Raw genomic sequence first — 21,547 nt, 5'->3', positions numbered from 1 at the left:
TTCATGTATTTTTACCACATTTTTTTACGTTGTTTTTTTTGTTTCTTGTTGGCGTCATGCTTTAAATTAAGCTGCTTTGTTTTTCATACTTTCTGGCATTTGGTTTTGTCAAAATGTTATTGATGTGCAGATTAGATCGGTATTTGATGTGTTTCCACAATGGCAATGCACTAAAAATGCACATGCGCCTCTTACCTGTGGATTTTCCACATCTAGTGCAATTCCATAAAACTCAGAGTACCCGGAAGAGAAATTGACAAGCTCCTGATTTGAAGTGTGTCCCGAAGGTCAGTTTACGTAGCGTAATAAACAGCGCAACGGGCATCAGATCTCTATAAATCCATGTTCTTTGATGGAACCATGGAACATGTGGAAGCAAAGGTGAACCTTGGGATCCTGAAAAATGCAGCAAAACCTACTCTTTGTAAGCAGGTTCTTTACCATTAAGAGAGCAGGTTTTGTCTGCAGAGAAAAAATGCAGCTAAAACGCAACGTGCGAACATAACCTATCAGTATTTGGTCAGTATTTTACATCTGTAAACCAGGAGGAGAGCAATCAGAGGGAAAGTAGAATAGAAACACGTCACAGCTTCTGGATTTATCACCCACTCCTGGTTTTGGATTACAAAAATACTGATGTGAAATACTGACAAACCCTAATAGAGTAACCGTAGCCCTAGAACCATTTTTACTACATAAAGTGCAAAAACAATGGTGAATCGAGGCCACAATATCTAAAGTTAAATTCAGTTGGTCTGAGCTGTAATACCAGGCACAGCCTAGATGAAAAGGGGGAGCTGTTTATCGTTATCAATATAATTATTTGTTTCATAGCAGAACCTTGTACAGATTTTCATTAATTATACCCGTGTCTGGCCCCCCAATGGGGCCAACAATTTGATTTCCCAATCTTGGACACACATAATAAAGCTAAATTTAATGGAACCCACATAACTGCCAAATAGCAAAGACAGCAACTGCTCGAGACTCAGTTGCTTTGGAGGTCCACATACTTACCCATTCACATATAGATAGTCTTGTGTTCCGTTCCGATTGTGTGCATGGAAGCCCTAATTGGTTTGACTCCTGTACTACCTCTTTGTATTTTTGCTTCTGGTCGACACTATGGACTTTGACATGACTTGCTCTACCAGCCAGCAGCCACTCTATAGAATGCAACTCAGGGGCCCAGTGGCAATGGCCAAGTCCCTGAAGACAGGTAAGAAAATGGGTATGTTTGACTTATGAGCCGGGTTCTTTCCCAATGCAGTTGTACTCACTAACCACAGCGTGAGAGATCCTGCCTCTCCAAATAGTGAGCTCCCGGATTTGAGAATTATCCCCAGTACTGATTACATATGCCATTTTTAAGTTATAATATGGATTATTAAAAAAAAGGGCAACGCTTTTAAACTTCTAACATAGTGCCAACGTTTGTAGATACCATACTTAAGAAATAGTCCGGCCTTAAATTGATGACTTATTCGCAGCATAGATTATCAGTATTTAACCAGTTTGAGGTCTGACTCCCAGAACCCCATGCCAGTTACCTGTTTTAGCAGTTTCTTTTCCAGCTCCGATCACTGTTTACATCTGGCCAGTGATGGAACTTAGAAACCTTAAGATGAGCAAATCGATTTGATGCAAATCAAATTTATGTTGAGATTTTAGTAATGTGCTGAATCTGACAATTTTGATACATTTTACGTATTGCTGAAGACTACAGAAGCCAGAAAAGGATCCATGGCCTTAAGCAGACCTAACATATTACCCTTCAGCTGTCATATGACATGGGATAGCACAGCCAATCATGAAGGATTTATCATAGCCTGTATAAAAGCTGAGGCAGGGAATGCAGTAGACATTTTTATGGTGAATCTGGATAATGACAGGATGTCATAGTTTAGCCAATAGAGATGGGGGAGAAAAGCTATAAAACAGTAAAATACTGTAGAGATAGCGTGTGACGGCACAGAATGAAGAAGATTATTTGAGAAAAAAAGAGAACCATGTAATACCCATTTTTAGGTCAGTCGGAGGCTTTGGAGCCGTCAAATCTCAACTGAGATGATGTGGATTAATTTTCCTTTAGGTTAGAGTCACACAAGTGAATATTAGTCTGCAGTGTGATATCTAGAAGTGTGTTCTAAAAGTGTGAAGATAACAGTAGAATTAAAACCTGAAAGATGCCTACAGACTGTGCCCTGCTACCTGCCACCATCGCACTCTAACAAGCATCTCTATTCTTCCGACAGGTATGTTCATCCACCCAGCTCTCCTGCTGTCTGTCTATGAAGTGCACATATTACATCACCCAGCTTTGCACACAGACTTCCCTCTGCTCCTAGCATTCTCATGGTATGTTCATCCACCCAGCTCTCCTGCTCTCCTGCTGTCTGTCTATGAAGTGCACTTATTACATCACCCAGCTTTGCACACAGACTTCCCTCTGCTCCTAGCATTCTCATGGTATGTTCATCCACCCAGCTCTCCTACTGTCTGTCTATGAAGTGCACATATTACATCACCCAGCTTTGCACACAGACTTCCCTCTGCTCCTAGCATTCTCATGGTATGCATTTCAGCTAACCCCAGCTTACCCTGTGTTATTTATGACCTTGTTTACTCAGGCTTGATTGTATGCATCTGGTCCACCCTTAATTCTCTGACCAAGATGAGCAGAGACCACTCCTCTCTGCTTCACACCTGAACGCACTTAGTTGTACATATATTGCATAGCACAAGTCTGCAAGACTTTAGTCTGCAGTGTGATTTCTAGAAGTGGGTTCTAAAAGTGTGAAGATAACAGTAGAATTAAAACCTGAATTGAACCTGAAAGGAACTGAAGGGAACTGGCCAGTCACTGTAAACAATGTTTCTGTTTATTTTAACTCTCACCCCTATAGTCCTTCACTTTATGCTACCTCCCCTAATCCCTACACCAAGTAAGGAACTGTTTATCTCTGCTTCAATTCTCCCCATCCATCTCACCTCCTCCTCAGAACTGTTCCTTAACATACAATCCTCTGTCTCCAAGCACAGACAGCCACCTCATGCCCTCTCCTGCTCCCACCTGCTAACACTTTCCCTGCTCCTTCTCACTGCTGGTGATATCTCTCCAAATCCTGGTCTTCCTCACCACATTCCCACAGTCATTTCTACCTCCCATCCACGTTCTATCACAAATTTCCGTAACCTCTCTAACCATATACCCATTCGCCCAGCGCCCACTTCCCCAGTCCCACTAACAGGAGCTCTGTGGAACACTCGCTCTGTCTGCAACAAGCTTTCCTACATCCATGATCTCTTTGTTACTACCAAACTTTCCTTCCTCGCCATCACCGAAACCTGGCTCACCCCTTCTGACACAGCCTCCCCTGCTGCACTCTCTTATGGTGGCCTCCACCTTTCTCACCCCCCCGCTGCAGCAGCAAACATGGCGGAGGAGTTGGTTTTCTCCTGTCAGATAACTGCTCCTTCACCCCAATCCCACTTCCACCCTCTGTTACCCTCCCTTCCTTTGAGGTGCACTCTGTGCGCATCTACTCCCCCTCCAACCTCCAACTGGCTGTCATTTACCGCCCCCCAGGGCCAGCCACCACCTTCTTTGACCACTTCACCACCTGGCTGCTTCATTTCCTTTCCGTGGACATCCCCACTATCATCATGGGCGACTTCAACATCCCCATTGACACTTCCCTCTCAGCTGCCACTAAACTTCTATCTCTCACTTCCTCCTTCGGCCTCACTCAATGGTCTTCTGCAGCCACTCACAAAGATGGTCACACACTGGACCTCATCTTCACCCGCCTCTGCTCCCTATCTAATTTCTCTAACTCACCTCTTCCTTTCTCTGACCACAACCTTCTCACATTCTCTTCCCTCTCCACTCCATGTCTGCAATCCCCACCCCATAAACTTTCACACCCTCGCAGAAATCTTAAACATCTTGACCTACATTCATTCTCTGAATCCCTCCTCCCTTTCACAGACATAAGTTCCTTAAACAATGCGGATGACGCTGCTGCTCTATATAACACCACAATAGCTGTAGCTCTGGAATCTGCTGCCCCACTTACACATACCAAAGCTCGCAAAATCAACAGACAGCCCTGGCACACCAGCCTGACCAAAGAACTGAGGCGAGCCTCCAGGGCTGCTGAGCACATATGGAAAAGATCCCACTCCAACGAGCACTTCATCGTATTCAAACAGTCCCTCACTACTTTCAAGACCACACTTGCCACAGCTAAACAAACCTACTTCTCATCTCTCATATCCTCCCTGTCTTACAACCCTAAACAGTTATTCAACACTTTCAATTCTCTCCTCGTCCCCCAGCACCTCCTCCCTCCCCACTTATCTCAGCTGAAGACTTTGCCTCATTTTTCAAGCAGAAGACTGATAACATCAGAGACAGTTTTGTGTTGTGAACTCCGTTTTCAGGCTCCCTCTTGTGGTCACAGATGGTATTGTGTGACTTTGGTTTTTTGGCTCCCCCTGGTGGTTTGGTTTATTATCCTGCAGGTCTGGCTGGATCAGCTGCCTCGTTATTCTCCAGGGAGGCTCCTATTTAGCTCTGCTTCACTTCCACTTGTTGCCGGCTGTCAATGTATTCAGTGCTATTCTGATTACTCCTGATTATCTCGTTTTCTGCCTCTTCAGGATAAGCTAAGTTCTGTTTGAATATTTTTTGCTCATCTGCCTGCAATATGATTTCTGTGTATGATGAGTCTAGTCCAGCTTGCTAATATGTGATTTCATTTTGCTGGTAAGCTCTGGGGTACGGAGTTGATTCCCCCGCACCGTTAGTTGGTGCGGGGGCTCGAGCAATCTCTGCGTGGATATTTTGAATAGGGTTTTTTATTGACCGCACAGTTCCCTTCCTATTTTCTGCTATCTAGTGTTAGCGGGCCTCATTTGCTAAATCTGATTTCATCTCTGCGTTTGTGCTTTCCCCTTAACTCACCGTTAATATTTGTGGGGGGCTATTCTATATCTTTGGGGTCATTCCACTGAGGCAAGAGAGGACTTTCTTTCCCTCCAGGAATAGTCAGTTTCTCAGGCCGTGAAGAGACATCTAGGATTTTTAGGTAACGTTCCACGGCTGCCTATAGTTGTGTGCGGATAGGATCAGGTTGCGGTCAATCTAGTTACCACTTCCCCAGAGCTAGTAGTCTGTTCAGTTACTTAGCTAGTCCGACCTGCGATCCTTGCCACTAGGATCATAACAGTTTTGGTCAACAACCCCCAGAGCCCTTCCTCCCAACTTCCCAGCCCTCCACCTCCAAAACCAACTTCTCCACCATTACAGAAGATCTACTCTCCACTCTACTCTCAAGATCGCATCTCACCACCTGTGCACTTGACCCACTCACATCCCACTTCATCCCAAACCTCACCAAAGTCTTCATCCCAACCCTAACCCATCTCTTCAACCTATCACTAACAACTGGTGTTTTCCCCTCAAGCTTTAAACATGCCTCAATCACACCTATCCTCAAAAAGCCTTCTCTTGACCCATCCTCTGTATCTAGCTATCGCCCTATATCACTTCTCCCTTATTCCTCTAAACTACTGGAACAACACGTCTACCTTGAACTGTCCTCCCATCTCTCTTCTTGCTCCCTCTTTGACCACTTACAATCTGGCTTCTGGTCACACCACTCCACTGAAACTGCCCTAACTAAGGTCACCAATGACCTCTTAACCGCCAAGAGCAAGCGACACTACTCTGTCCTCCTCCTCCTCGACCTGTCGGCTGCCTTTGACACATTGGACCATTCCCTATTATTACAGACCCTCTCATCCCTTGGCATCACAGACTTGGCCCTATCCTGGATCTCATCATACCTCACAGACCGGACATTCAGCGTCTCCCACTCACACACCACCTCCTCACCTCGCCCCTTATCTGTCGGAGTCCCACAAGGTTCAGTCCTTGGGCCCCTGCTCTTCTCCATTTACACCTTTGGCCTGGGACAGCTCATAGAATCTCATGGCTTTCAGTATCACCTCTATGCTGATGACACACAGATCTACATCTCTGGACCAGATATCACCTCCCTACTAACCAGAATCCCTTAATGTCTGTCCACTATTTCATCCTTCTTCTCTGCTAGATTTCTGAAACTTAACATGGACAAAACAGAATTCATCATCTTTCCCCCATCTCACGCGACCCCCCCCCAACGAACCTATCCATTACAGTGCATGACTGCCCACTCTCCCCAGTCCCACAAGCTCGCTGCCTCGGGGTAATCCTTGACGCTGATCTCTCCTTCAAACCACATATCCAAGCCCTTTCCACTTCCTGCCGACTTCAACTCAAAAATATTTCACGAATCTGCAAAAACCCTAGTCCATGCCCTCATCATCTCTCGCCTTGACTACTGCAACCTCCTGCTCTGTGGCCTCCCCTCTAACACTCTCGCACCCCTCCAATCTATTCTAAACTCTGCTGCCTGACTAATCCACCTGTCCCCCCGCTATTCCCTGGCCTCTCCCCTCTGTCAATCCCTTCACTGGCTCCCCATTGCCCAGAGACTCCAGTACAAAACCCTAACCATGACATACAAAGCCATCCACAACCTGTCTCCTCCATACATCTGTGACCTCATCTCCCGGTACTTACCTACACGCAACCTCCGATCCTCACAAGATCTCCTTCTCTACTCCCCTCTTATCTCCTCTTCCCACAATCGTATACAAGATTTCTCTCGCGTATCACCCCTACTCTGGAACCCTCTACCACAACACATCAGACTCTCGCCTACCATCAAAACCTTCAAAAAGAGCCTGAAGACCCACCTCTTCTGACAAGCCTACAACCTGCAGTAACCACCGATCAACCAAACCGCTGCATGACCAGCTCTATCCTCACCTACTGTATCCTCACCCATCCCCTGTAGATTGTGAGCCTTCGCGGGCAGGGTCCTCTCTCCTCCTGTACCAGTTGTATTGTTTAAGAATATTGTACTTGTTTTTATTATGTATACCCCTCCTCACATGTAAAGTGCCATGGAATAAATGGCGCTATAACAATAAATAATAATAATAATAATATTGTCTTATCCAAGAAAATCGGGTTGAATATGAAAATCACACTCTGATCAAACTCTGATCAGAGTATGATCCAATTTTCTCGAAAGAGTGGAAGATGGAAAAAAAAAAATTCTCCATTCTGTCAATCCGTGGAAATGAGATCGCACTCAGATGAGTGCAGTCCGATGGTTTCCATGGACTCATTGACTTGTATGGCTGAGTGCAATCAGATAATGGGATCAAATTTGTGCATACTGGGATTTTTTTCACAGACCATCTTGGTCCGAAGACAAAATTGGACATCTGCATGGCCCCATAGACTAAGGTTGGTCCGAATGCGGTTTGATGTTTTGTTGGATCTCACGCAGACTGAAAACACGGCCATGTGCAGACGACTTGTCACCAGATCAAAAGTGTTCAGTTTTTGTTCTTATTTTTTTTTCAGCTGCTCCCTTGCGTATTTTGAGTCCCTTTTGTTTTCTGTTGATTCTTTTTTTTAATCTACCTTATGGTTTGTGATAGATGCATTTTTTTTTTATTGCACCACTTATACAAATTTTTATGGTCTTTACAGTAGTTATGAAAAGCAGCCTAAAGACTCTTCCCCAGAAAATCCTATAAGCAGCACCCACTTGGTAAAGGCCATAATGATTAGCACTAAATAAAATGGATTTAAATAAATAAAAAAGGACAAAAAAACCCCCGGAATTCTCAGGTGAGCAAAGTTAATAAAATAAGAGTGAAAAACGGCCACTTTTGACCTGGTGACAGATACTCTTTAAAATGGATGTCCAAGCTTGGAGTTCAAATCTGCAGTCACTCTATGTAACTGCAGACTTTTAAATCCTCACAGCGTGCACATTTCGAACTGTCAGAATTCTCCGATGATGGCGCCATGTGAGGCGGGCTCATGACTGCAACTGCGCAATTTGCATACATGAGGTCAAGTACCAACTAGACATGCACAGCCTCACTCCATACAAGTGAACTGAGCTAGGCTCGACATGTCTAGTAGGAATGTGGCCAGTGCAGTTACCTGACAATCGCGACAGCAAGCACTGTGCGCACTGTGAAGAGTCACAAGTCTGTACATACATAGAATGACTGCAGACTTAAATCCCAAGCCTCGATAACCCCTTTAGGTGCAACATGGTTCCCTCTGCACCCCTATTTCCTAATGCATTGTCAATCCCCAACGCATATAAACTATGGATTCTTATTTTCCTTTCTTTTTATTCTGAATTCATACGACTTTTCTACTATTAATTTTCTATTTGTTATTTAATTTTCAGGTATTGGATGTGAATCTCTGATGATGATAGAAGAGGATTCAAAATCCTCATTTTCATCTCAGAGATAATAGTGGAGAGCTCGGCGCATGAATAAGAATGCTGTAGGTTTATTAGATGGATTCGTCAATGCTTACACATTCATTTATTATTCATTTTGATATGATCACGCCGGAATTGAAGACATCATTGAGCATTTGTATTAATAACACTCAGCCATAATGTAAATCTAGTTACGAACACCTATTCACATTAATGCCACATGGTTTCTGCATGATTCGCCTAAATGATGATAATATACATCCAGGTCATTAAATAAAAGAAAGCCTGAGCTGGAGCCAATTTACCTAATGATCTATACGATTAACTTATCGCAAGGTCATCAAATAAAAAATGTCATTCAGGAGATATTTCACTTTATTAACGGCAATAAACAGCAATGCAAACATGTCGGCTGTCCTTATAATGTGTGCTCTAGATGCAATTATGTCCTGTTTGATTAAAGGGATTGTTGAGTATGGAAAACCTATTTTCAAAAGTCATATTAGCAAAGTTAATTTAGGGAGTCCCTTATTTGCACCTTCTATCAATTAGCTGCAGCAAAATTGACTATGAACAAAGGCGCAATAAGTAACCGAGGTGCCTCAAAATTTGTAGTAGGGGCATCACTCTACCATTATCACCTTCACTAATGTTCTCAGCTCGAAAAACATATGATTATTTTAGTGTCCATTATGCACAGGAAAATGCACAGTGAGATCGCAATACAGAGATAAGAAATTCAATGATGTTACAGAGACTGCTTCATACACATCATATACCCTGCTCAAAAAAATAAAGGGAACACTCAAATAACACATCCTAGATCTGAATGAATGAAATATTCTCATTGAATACTTTGTTCTGTGCAAAGTTGAATGTGCTGACAACAAAATCACACAAAAATCATCAATGGAAATCAAATTTATTAACCAATGGATGCCTGGCTTTGGAACGATACTCAAATCAAAGTGGAAAATCAAATTTCAGGCTGATCCAACTTCATTGCAAATGCCTCAAGACAAAGAAATGATGCTCAGCAGTCTGTGTGTGTGTGGCCTCCACGTGCTTGTATGACCTCCATACAATGCCTGGGCATGATCCTGGTGAGGCAGCGGACGGTCCCCTGGGGATCTCCTCCCAGACCTGGACTAAAGCATCCACCAACTCCTGGACAGTCTGTGGTGCAACGTGACGTTGGTGGATGGAGAGAGACATGATGTCCCAGATGTGTTCAATCGGATTCAGGTCTGGGGAACGGGCGGGCCAGTCCATAGCTTCAATGCCTTCATCTTGCAGGAACTGCTGACACACTCCAGCAACATGAGGTCTGGTATTGTCCTGCATTAGGAGGAACCCAGGGCCAACCGCACCAGCATATGGTCTCACAAGGGGTCTGAGGATTTCATCTCGGTACCTAATGGCAGTCAGGATACCTCTGGCGAGCACATGGAGAGCTGTGCGGCCCTTCAAAGAAATGCCACCCCACACCGTTACTGATCCACTGTAAAGCCAGTCATGCTGAAGGATGTTGCAGGCAGCAGATCGCTCTCCACGGTGTCTCCAGACTCTGTCACGTCTGTCACATGTGGTCAGTGTGAACCTGCTTTCATCTGTGAAGAGCACAGGGCGCCAGTGGCAAATTTGCCAATCCTGGTGTTCTGTGGCAAATGCCAAGCATCCTGCATGGTGTTGGGCTGTGAGCACAACCCCCATCTGTGGATGTCGGGCACTCAGACCATCCTCATGGAGTCAGTTTCTAACAGTTTGTGCAGACACATGCACATTTGTGGCCTGCTGGAGGTAATTTTGCAGGGCTCTTGCAGTGCTCCTCCTGTTCCTCCTTGCACAAAGACTGAGGTAGGGCTCCTGCTGCTGGGTTGTTGCCTTCCTATGGCCCCCTCCACATCTCCTGGTGTACTGGCCTGTCTCATGGTAGCGCCTCCAGCTTTTGGACACTACGCTGATAGACACAGCAAACCTTCTTGCCACAGCTCACATTGATGTGCCATCCTGGATGAGCTGCACTACCTGAGCCACTTGTGTGGGTTGTAGAGTCCGTCTCATGCTACCATGAGTGTGAAAGCACAACCAACATTCGAAAGAGACCAAAACATCAGCCAGAAAACGTTGCTACTGAGATGTGGTCTGTGGTCCCCACCTGCAGAACCTCTCCTTTATTGAGTGTGTCTTGATAATTGCCAATAATTTCCATCTGTTGTTTATTCCATTTGCACAACTAATTGCCAGTCAGTGTTGCTTCCTAAGTGGACACTTTGATTTCACAGAAGTTTGATTTACTTGGAGTTATATTCTGTTGTTTAAGTGTTCCATTTATTTTTTTGAGCAGTGTAGCAGGCACGTTGACTGCTGTATATATCACATAGGAGACACAGACTGCTGTATATATTACATGGATACACTACAATTGCTGTATATATATCACATAGGCGGCACAGACTTCTTTATACATTACATGGATACACTGCAATTGCTGTATATATATCACATATAAGGCACAGACTTCTTTATACATTACATGGATATACTGCGACTTATTTTTATATATGTCACATAGCAGACACAGACTGCTGTATACATCCCATGGATAATAATAATAGTAATAATAATAATTTTATTTCCATAGCGCCAACATATTCCGCAGCACTTTACATTATAGAGGGAACTTGTACATACAATAGACATTACAGCATAACAATAAACACAGATCAAAACAGATACCAAGAGGAATGAGGGCCCTGCTCGCAAGCTTACAAAAAGGCAAAAGGAAAAAGGGGAGACATGATAGGTGCATGGTAACAATTGCTTTCACTGCAACTGCGGTATATATATCACATAGGAGGCACAGACTGCTTTGTACATCACATGGATACACTGTGACTGCTGTGCATATATCAAATAGTAGACACTAAAACTGCTGTATACATATTGCATAGTAAACACGGATTCTCTGCTGTATATACATCACATAGGATATTCAGACTGATGTATACATCACAAAGGATACACTGAGACTATTATATACATCACATAGGAGATATTAATACTGCTGTATATAAATTACCTAAGATACACTGAATGCTGCATACATCACATAGGATACAATGAGACTGCTGTATGTACATCATGTAGGACACACTGCGTCTGCTGTTTATTCATCACATAGCAGACACTGAGCTTTCTGTATATATATATATATATATATATATGTCCCATAGGATAAGCAAACTGCCATATACATCACAGAAGATACACAGACCACTGTATATATCACATATGATACACAGGCTGCTGCATACATCACCTAGGGGAAATATTGCAACTGCTGCTTTAAAGGCAGGAGCTGGACAGGAGCACAGCGCATGCTAACTCTGGCCACAAAGTGCGTCCTTGCGCTGGCAAGCATTGGACATAATCCAATATTGCATGTGACTCAGCAGCATTTAGTGGTGAACGCTGAGTGTGTGCTCAATTGAAATGGCTGATGGCCAAAACACTGCAGCCCAGCAGGGACCTGCCTGAGGGCCAGACTAAATGATGAGTAGCCAGCACATGACTGCAAATATGCAAATTGTATATTAGTATACACGTGACAACTGGTTGAGCTGACAACAGACCGGAGTCATAACACTATCAGGCAATCTGCAGTGAGATAGAGGTACTGTTGAAATGTATGTTTTGGCCACAAAAACCCTATAGTAAATAGTTAAGATGCATTCACACCGAAAAATTAACATGATACTCTTTCAGTGTAAACAGGCAGCCAATCACCTGATGTGATTACTTGCTGATCAAGAGACTTTTCAAAGTTAAAGACAAAAAAAATATTGTCCAAAGCGGAGACCTTCCTTTACCTTTGCAATCATAAAGTATAAATTTGCATTAAATGGGCCCAGGGCGGTATGAGCTAGGGACAGGAACTAAAAGAGCACAATACCCAGTAAATAACAAAGCAATATGCCGTACATGTGATGAAATAATTGCAGGTTCAAATCCCCTAAAAGAACAAAAAAATAAAGTTAAATAAAAAAATAAGAAAAAATGTTAAAAAAAATCATAAATATTTAATGTTAAATTTTGATCAAAATATAGAACTAGCGAAATACACTGCTCAAAAAATAAAGGGAACACTTAAACAACAGAATATAACTCCAAATAAATCAAACTTCTGTGAAATCAAACTGTCCACTTAGGAAGCAACACTGATTGACAATCAATTTCACTTTTTGTTGTGCAAATGGAATAGACAACAGATGGAAATTATTGGCAATTATCAAGACACCCTCAATAAAGGAGTGGTTCTGCAGGTGGGGACCACAGACCTCTTCTCAGTAGCAATGCTTTCTGGCTGATGTTTTGGTCACTTTTGAATGTTGGTTGTGCTTTCACACTCGTAGTAGCATGATACGGACTCTACAACCCACATAAGTGGCTCAGGTAGTGCAGCTCATCCAGGAAGGCACATCAATGCGAGCTGTGGCAAGAAGGTTTGCTACCAGGAGACAGGCCAGTACACCAGGTGACGTGGAGGGGGTTGTAGGAGGGCAACAACACAGCAGCAGGACTGCTACCTTAGCCTTTGTGCAAGGAGGAACAGGAGGAGCACTGCAAGAGCCCTGAAAAATGACCTCCAGCAGGCCACAAACGTGCATGTGTCTGCACAAGCGGTTAGAAACTGACTCCATGAGAATGGTCTGAGTGCCTGACGTCCACAGATGGGGTTGCGATCACAGCCCACCGTGCAGGATGCTTGGCATTTGCCACAGAACACCAGAATTGGCAAATTCACCACTGGCGCCCTGTGCTCTTCACTGATGAAAGCAGGTTCGCACTGAGCACATGTGACAGACGTGACAAAGTCTGGAGACACCGTGGAGAGCGATCTGCCTGCAACATCCTTCAGCATGACCGGTTTGGCAGTGGGTCAGTAATGGTGTGGGGTGGCATTTCTTTGGAGGGCCGCACAGCCCTCCATGTGCTCACCAGAGGTAGCCTGACTGCCATTAGGTACTGAGATGAGATCGTCAGACCCCTTGTGAGACCATATGCTGGTGCGGTTGGCCCTGGGCTCCTCCTAATGCAGGACAATGCCAGACCTCATGTGGCTGGAGTGTCTCAGCAGTTCCCGCAAGATGAAGGCATTGAAGCTATGATCTGGCCCTGAATCCGATTGAACACATCTGGGACATCATGTCTCGCACCATCTACCAATGTCACGTTGCACCACAGACTGTACAGGAGTTGACTGATGTTTTAATTCAGGTCTGGGAGGAGATCCCTCCGGAGAACATCTACCGCCTCACCAGGACCATTCCCAGGCATTGTAGGGAGGTCATACAGGCACGTGGAGACCACACACACTACTGAGCATCTTTTCCTTGTCTTGAGGCATTTCCACTGAAGTTGGATCAGCCTGTAATTTGATTTTCCACTTTGATTTTGAGTATCATTCCAAATCCAGACCTCCATGGGTTATTCATTTTGATTTACATTCATCATTTTTATGTTTTATTGTTCTCAACTCATTCCACTATGTAATGAATAAAGATTTGCAACTGGAATATTTTATTCAGTGATGTGGTATTTTAGTGTTCCCTTCATTTTTTTGAGCATGGTATGCTAAACGTTGAAAAGAAAAAAAATCAGAATTACAGTTTTAACCCCCCAAAAATACAATAAAAAGCAGATCAAAACTTTCATATAACAATGTCACCTTGGCATGCAAAAAACAAACAGTTACACAGATGCATCAATGGAAAAGATAAAAAGTTCTGGGTTAAAGAATATGTGGATGCTTACAAAATGATTTTTTCTACATAGTTCTTTTAATCACTAAAATATATTTTAAAAAAAAAACATTTAAATTTGATGCCACCATAATAAAACTTACTGTGTCTCATTATTTTACCACACAATGATTATCCATAAAAAACAAACCCAAAAAATAATGGTGGAATGGTGGGGATTTTTTTGTCACAATTTTAACCCATTAAAACATTTTCCCCATTGGTAAAATATGGTGTCATTCAAAACTTAAACTCGTCCTGCCAAAAAACAAGCCCTCACGTTGACCGAAAAATAAAATAGTTATGGATCTTTGAAGAAAGAAAAAATAGATAATTGCACGCTTATGGGGATGGGGATACTTAAAGGGAATGTCTATAATTGGGACTAAATGGGTATATCTATCTGAAACATTTTCTTCCCTTGGGACTCTCAACTATTGGAAAATTTAGTGGAAATGTTCCCCTCAATTACCAATTCTGACTGACCGCTATCCATTCAGAGGTCAATGGAGTCTGTAGGAGTTATTGCACTTTGATATTGAATCCTATGTATGAACCAACTACTATTACAGTTTGATGCAAGCTTTCCATAAGGATTTTTTTTACTGCTCAGCCATGTAAAATAACACAGTAAAGTGATATTTCCCTCAAATTATAGAGCTAATTGCTACTGGGTGCTGATGGCTGCAAATTCTATTAACGCACTTTGTAAGGTGAGTAGATCTAATCAGCGGAAGTTCATAATTGTCTACAACCAAGGTTGGCACAAGTGCAACGTCTGTGCGTTCGACTTAATCATAGTCATAATCGTCTATGGAGTGAATAAATAACATCTTCCCTATACATTTACCCTGGGCTGAAATGCAAATGATAAGTCTACATAATGGCATAGGGTATTTAGATGTAGCACAGTTCATTTTAGGAGATGTAATCTTATATACAGTCACAGATAGTGATGGGCGAAGGCGTGGATGTTCAGATTCGATCGAACATTATATAAGAATGTTTGGGTCAGGTGCCAGAACAGTACCAGAACTCTAATCCGAACCCGGACCCCATTGCAAAGAATGGGTGGTCCCGACATCCAGCATTTCCCACACTGTCATCTGTGTGAAACACCAACTCTGATTGACGGTAAGTTTGTTACCACTGGTCAGAGTGCTGTGGTTCCCCACTGTCACACAGATGACAGCGTGTGAGCCAGCAGTTGTGACCGGTGGTAAAACATTTACCGCTAGTCATAGGCGTTGGCTGGTGATGAGAGTGCTACTCTCATCATCCTACACATGGTTTCACTGTTAGCAGCAAGAGCAGGTGTACTATGATGGGAATATTCACCAGCCAGAGCCATGCAATAAATAAATTAAAAAAAATAGTTGGGATCTTTTCTATTCTTGGTAACCAGCACAGGCAAAACTGACAGCTGCGGGCTGCAGCCCTTAGCTGTCAGTTTATTCATGGCTGGTTATCAAGAATAGAGAGGTCCCATGCAGCATGTTTTAATTTATTTAAATAAATAATTTTAAAAAACGGCATGAGTTCTTCCCCATTTTTGACAACCAGTCAAGCTAAAGTGGACATCAACTCCACAACTATTACCCCACCTGCCACTGCACTATTACAAGTGATGGAGAAAGGAGTCCGATTAGAGCGTAGAGGTAATGAAAAATATATCAATTTTATTAAATAAACAAGCATAAAGTGCATAACAAGTTAATACATAATACAGTATCAAAGGATGGTTAAAAGGAAGGTGAGAATTGCCACTAGATATATCATGCATCATATTAGAAAGGCAAAGACCCCTCAGTAAGCAGTGACACTCAACTCATGAGTAAACCAGTGTCCCATAACCTAAAATAGTAGTAGAAAGAGGGGCGCTTACCAATAAAGTGTAACAGGGCAAAAACACACCAGGTTGGATCCCACCAGCAGACCCCCCAACACTTCCCCTTGAAAAAGCTAGTATACCGGAAGGCGAAACGCGCGTCGGGGGTGTCTGCTGGTGTGATCCAACCTGGTGTGTTTTTGCCCTGTTACACTTTATTGGTAAGCGCCCCTCTTTCTACTACTATTTTAGGTTATGGGACACTTGTTTACTCACGAGTTGAGTGTCACTGCTTACTGAGGGGTCTTTGCCTTTCTAATATGATGCATGATATATCTAGTGGCAATTCACACCGGAGGATACACACCTTCCTTTTAACCATCCTTTGATACTGTATTATGTATTAACTTGTTATGCACTTTATGCTTGTTTATTTAATAAAATTGATATATTTTTCATTACCTCTACGCTCCAATCGGTACTCCTTTCTCTATCAGCTTGCATGGAGTTGGTTTGTTGTTTTGGCTGTGGGTTTTCCTGCACTATTTAGTGCACTAATCTCCCTTGGGCCTTATTATGTTGCCTGGTGTTGCTACTATTACAAGTGAGAAGAGCTGGGCAAAGTGCCAGAATTGTTCATTTAATGGATGCGCCCTTCTAGAGCTGTTGCAAACTGCTATTTTTAGGGTGGAGAGGGCCCTTTCCCAGTCTGAGAATACCAGCTGTCTACTTTAGCTTTTCTGGTTACCAATGCTGTTTTTTTCATTTATTTATTTCAATAATTTAAAAAACAGCATGGGTCCCCTCTTTTCATGAGAAACAGCCATGATAAAACTGACAGCTGACGGATCCAGACCTCACTTGTCTGCTTTAGCTTGGCTGGTTTTCAAAAATGGGGGGAGACCTAACTCCATTTTTAAAAAATATTTATTTAAATACACTGGAGCTGCGCTCTGCGAGACCTGGCTGCTGGGCACTGAGGTGATGTCAGTAATGCTATCTCAGTTCACAGTACCCGATTCTCACAAGGCCGCTGTGAACTGAAATAACCTTACTGTAAGGTCACCTGAGATCATAGCAGCTGGTTCTCATACTGTGCAGCACCGGAATGATGAATGACTCTGAGTCACTCACTCTGAGTCCGGCACTCCGGCATTCATCCTTTCAGCACTCGAGCTACGGTGAGACGACCCGGTGGCTATGATCTCAGGTAACATTTCAGTTTACCAGAGTTCACAGACACAGTGTCTCCTGACAGCTGTGAGGCATTGAAACCTAATGGGAAACTTTGAGGGACACTTTAAGGTTACTTGTGAGATACAGACCTGTATCTCTTTACAGGAAGTGGGGGCAAGTCTTTGTTTTACTACAGGAAATGGGTGTGAGTCTTTAAATTAAGTGTTAGTGTCTTTGTCTCTTTCTACAAGAAGCAGCAGGTCTTTGTCTTTCTCTACAAGATGTTGTTGCAGGTCTTTGACTACACAGAAAATGTGGATGGGTCTTTGTCTCTCAATAGGAAGTATGGACTGGTCTTTGTCTTTGCTTACAGAAAGTGGATGTGAGTCTTTGTCTGTCTGAAGGAAATGTGGGCAGGTCTTGATCTCTCTACAGGGGCAAGTATTTGTCCCTCAAAAGTAAGTATGGGTGGATCTTTGTCTCTCTCTATAGGAAGTGGGGGCAAGTCTTTGTTTCTTTCTACAGGAAATGTGATTGTTTTTTTGTCTTTCTACAGGAAGTGGGGTGGGGTTTTGCCTCTTTGTTCCTGTTGTACTGCCTGTTAGACTGCAGGTACAATAGAGAAGTGTCCTTTCAGTTCAGGACAGGCAAACTATTGGACATTAGCTATAGCAAAGCATGTTGAAAAGTGTAGGAAGGAAGAAGTGCAGTCAGAATGCTAATGAAGAATGAACCACTTTCTCAATATACATGAATGGTGAGTAACATTGCAGGAGAATCAGAACAGTTCCTGGACATATTAGGCAGGCATGTGCTATATACTGATTTTTAGTGAAACATTTCAACTAATTGTGCAGTGGATTGGTCACCAGAATGGAATCGCCACTGTAAAGAGCTAATGGTCGTGAATACGATATTTCATGTATAAAGTTCAGAAGTCACACGCTCCTATTTCCATTAAAAAAGTGTATATGAAAAAAACATTTATGAAGCAATACACTGGCACTTTGGTACCTACCTCCTGGAGGCATTATAATGGTGATGGGGGCACTAGTCACATGACCTTGGCTATTAGATGCATTGACTCTGACAGTATATCTTGAGAAGGGGACCAAACCATCGACCAAAACCCACTCATCACTTTCCTGACTTTGATACAGTATCCGGTTGGAATTGGTAAAACTGTGGATCTCATCTCCTGTAAAAACAATAAAAATATAATGTGATGTTATGAAAAACATAAAATAGAACAATAATGATAAAACAACTGTCTAAGAAAGTGTGTTTCTCTTTGAGAAGTTGACAGGTAGTGTGGGAATTCCGTATACTCACATGAATGTTGAGATCAGAGGTGGACATCCATTGTACTACTAGTTTCCGACATGAGGTCCACCAGAGTATCAAAGGATTCTCCAGTTGGTTCAGCTTATGTGGCCCAGAGAAAGGATGGACCTGGATGTGAAGGACGTATTCGGCTGGATTAGGCAGCAGAGTGGTGCATAATATTGTGCTTCACTCCCCAAATCCTTACACACTACTCTTCTCTCTTCAAGGACTTGGGCCTCATGTTCATCTTCTACATTGGCCTGAGTCTGGGAATTAACTTTATTATCTAACACCCTTGGTGTGGATTCAGCCATAAAGGCAACCTAACATACTCTGGGGGCTTGGTATGAATAGCTAGTGGTGGCTACCTCCTGGTATTATTGTCACCAAAGGAACTATCTAGTATTGACTAGGAGTTGTCAAACCTAAGGATTTTTAAAAAAAGGTAAACATATATATTTAGGGCCAACATTTTTTTTATTTTGCAATTTGGTTTCATAAAAAACTCACTGACACTTTACGTTACTGCAGACTTCTGGATTATTACACTTTCCCGGTTTCCCGGTATTGCGAATGTGAGCGAATGGTCACATGACTCCATATATGAGATTTGTAGATTTGAAGTCAGTGCCGACTAGATGAGTTTGGTTTCTCACAATTCAATTGGCAGATGATTACAATTATGCAAGTTGTATACATGCAGTCATATGACCGCTCTCTTGCATCGACAACCCCGGGGAATTGAGGCAAAACCCTCACAAAGACTCTACTTCTCAGTAGCACCTGACCTGTCTGTGTCGCCTCCAGGAACTGAAGATAATTTCTGATGAAGGCCTAAGTTTGACCGAAACGTCAACGTTTTCATACAGTGGATATACCTATGTTAATAAAATACTTTCTGAGTTTTCTGCATTTAAATTAGGAGTGCCAAATTTATTTTTGACCCCCTATATTAGGCTTAACGATTTTTAAGAGGAAATGTGGCCTCCTGATTCCTCAATGCAACACAGTTTGATTTCAAATTATTTGGATTAGCAAATTGGGCCTCCTGAGGCTACAACAACAGTTTAAGCAAAATCTACTGTAGTTAGATGCTGAAAGATCGATTTTAGACAGGACAGGAGCCTATCTACCCAACTGGTAAGTTCACTTACAGCAGTAGCAGTAGTGACTAGTGATGAGCGAATATACTCGTTACTCGAGATTTCCCGAGCATGCTCGGGGGTCCTCCGAGTAATTTTTAATGCTCAGAGTTTTAGTTTTTCTTGCCGCAGCTGAATGATTTACATTTCTTAGCCAGCTTAAGTACATGTGGGGATTCCCTAGCAACCAGGCAACCCCCACATGTACTTATGCTGGCTATCAGATGTAAATCATTCAGCTGCGGCAAGAAAAACTAAAACTCCGAGCACTAAAAAATACTCGGAGGACCCCCGAGCGTGCTCGAGAAATCTCGAGTAACGAGTATATTCGCTCATCACTAGTAGTGACCTCTCTGCACTGTGACACTGAGAAAATGACACCAGCAGTACAAGATGTCCGCTTTTTATATGGACAGGCACGTGACATTGGCAGCCAATCGCAGAAATCTTGTGTCATGAAGTTGTGGATGGTTTCTGCGCCCTGGTTGGCTGCCGGAATGTACACACATTAAGATATTAAAGAAAATAAAAATTACACTTCCCAGTTCCTCTCACCTAGACACCCCCCCTCCACTCATCACACATGTCTCCCCATCCCCTCCATTCATCATACAGCACCACTATCCTAGCCAAAGTCATAACAAAAGCATTAGTGGAAATACGATGATTTACCGAACACTGTGACCGAATTTTGCCAACTGAGTAAAAATGTTTGTGAAACCGAACACGAATCCAAATGTGCCAAATTTGAGATTGGCAAATGTTTTCCGAACAAGTTCGCACATCTCTAGTCATCAGAATCTACACCCAATGGTCCGGAAACCAGTACTACATACATTATGGAAATAGTGGTGCTAAGGCTGCCATGCAAATGTTATGGAGCCCCTGGGTACCAAGGTACCCAGCCCCAGTTGGTCCCATTCCCTATGCTAATGGTTAGTGGTAACCTAAGGAGGGAATGGATTGATGGAAAGGGGGTGAGGAGTTGGCATGAAATAAAGAAATTCTACTGTACTTCTGTTCAAAGTGGTAAAATCGGCACAACAACGATGGTCTTATTTTGATTGTTTGAAATGCGGCCCCCTCTCATCCCTGCCGTCTACTATACCATCGCCAATGTTTCCAGTATGTTCCTTGGTTCTGCTATATTGCATTCCAATGGGTTAAACGAGCATGGCAAACTAATCCAATCTGAATCTTCCATGCCAGGGGTTTTAGACTAATGCCGTTTTCAGCAATACATCTATTTTTCCATAAGATATAACACGCTTGAGACATTTTCATCTTAGAAAGTCTTGCTGCAGTGCCCCGGTACTGAGCACACAGGCATTATGTAAATGAAGATTATCTCACTTTTCAATTGGTGTTCATCATTCATGGATGCCAACAGAGATTTTGGGCTCTCTGGGGAAGTTCTCAGAAAGGTAGCCAAAGCAGACTTAAAGGCGGAAATCCATAATCAAATATCGAGATTGATTGTGTCACTTGCACTTGTATTGATTTTAATTGGACTGGCTGACCTGCGAGAATAATATAAGTGCGCCTGCTGCTGATTTATGGGAATAAAATACGTTCCTATTGTGAACGGAAGGCAGATGGTATCGGTTAACTCTTTAGGTCTGTTTTATTACGGAGAAATTAAATGGATTACATTGTATTCCTTAGAGTCGAAGAAGCAAATAAATTACTACGAGACACCCAAATTTTATATAAATAATTGATTACAAATAATTAATGGGGGGGATTATCGGGGCAAAGTAAATTGGCAGTCTAGCCGCAAGTCAATTGCTGACCAGTTTCTACATGGATTTTTTTTCTGCAGCGGGTGGATGAGATTTCTGAAAATCTCATCCAAAATGCTGTTACTGTGAATCATTGTGCCAAAATGTGTAGATG

At 42.7% G+C, this 21,547-nt stretch overlaps 1 protein-coding gene across 1 annotated transcript in view; it reads right to left on the bottom strand.

Annotated features, from left to right (window-relative positions):
- USH2A (usherin) overlaps positions 1–21,547 on the bottom strand; it is a 930,843-nt gene that overhangs the window by 374,275 nt on the left and 535,021 nt on the right. Inside the window, exon 37 of the mRNA XM_077281431.1 lies at positions 18,202–18,381. Coding sequence (XP_077137546.1) covers positions 18,202–18,381 — 180 coding nt within the window. The remainder of the gene's footprint in view (positions 1–18,201; positions 18,382–21,547) is intronic.

This window comes from Ranitomeya variabilis, chromosome 2, assembly GCF_051348905.1.
Source record: "Ranitomeya variabilis isolate aRanVar5 chromosome 2, aRanVar5.hap1, whole genome shotgun sequence".
Taxonomy (NCBI): Eukaryota; Metazoa; Chordata; class Amphibia; order Anura; family Dendrobatidae; genus Ranitomeya; species Ranitomeya variabilis.
The sequence above is the reverse complement of the archived record's forward strand: the minus strand, read 5'-3'. Positions and strand labels throughout refer to the sequence as shown.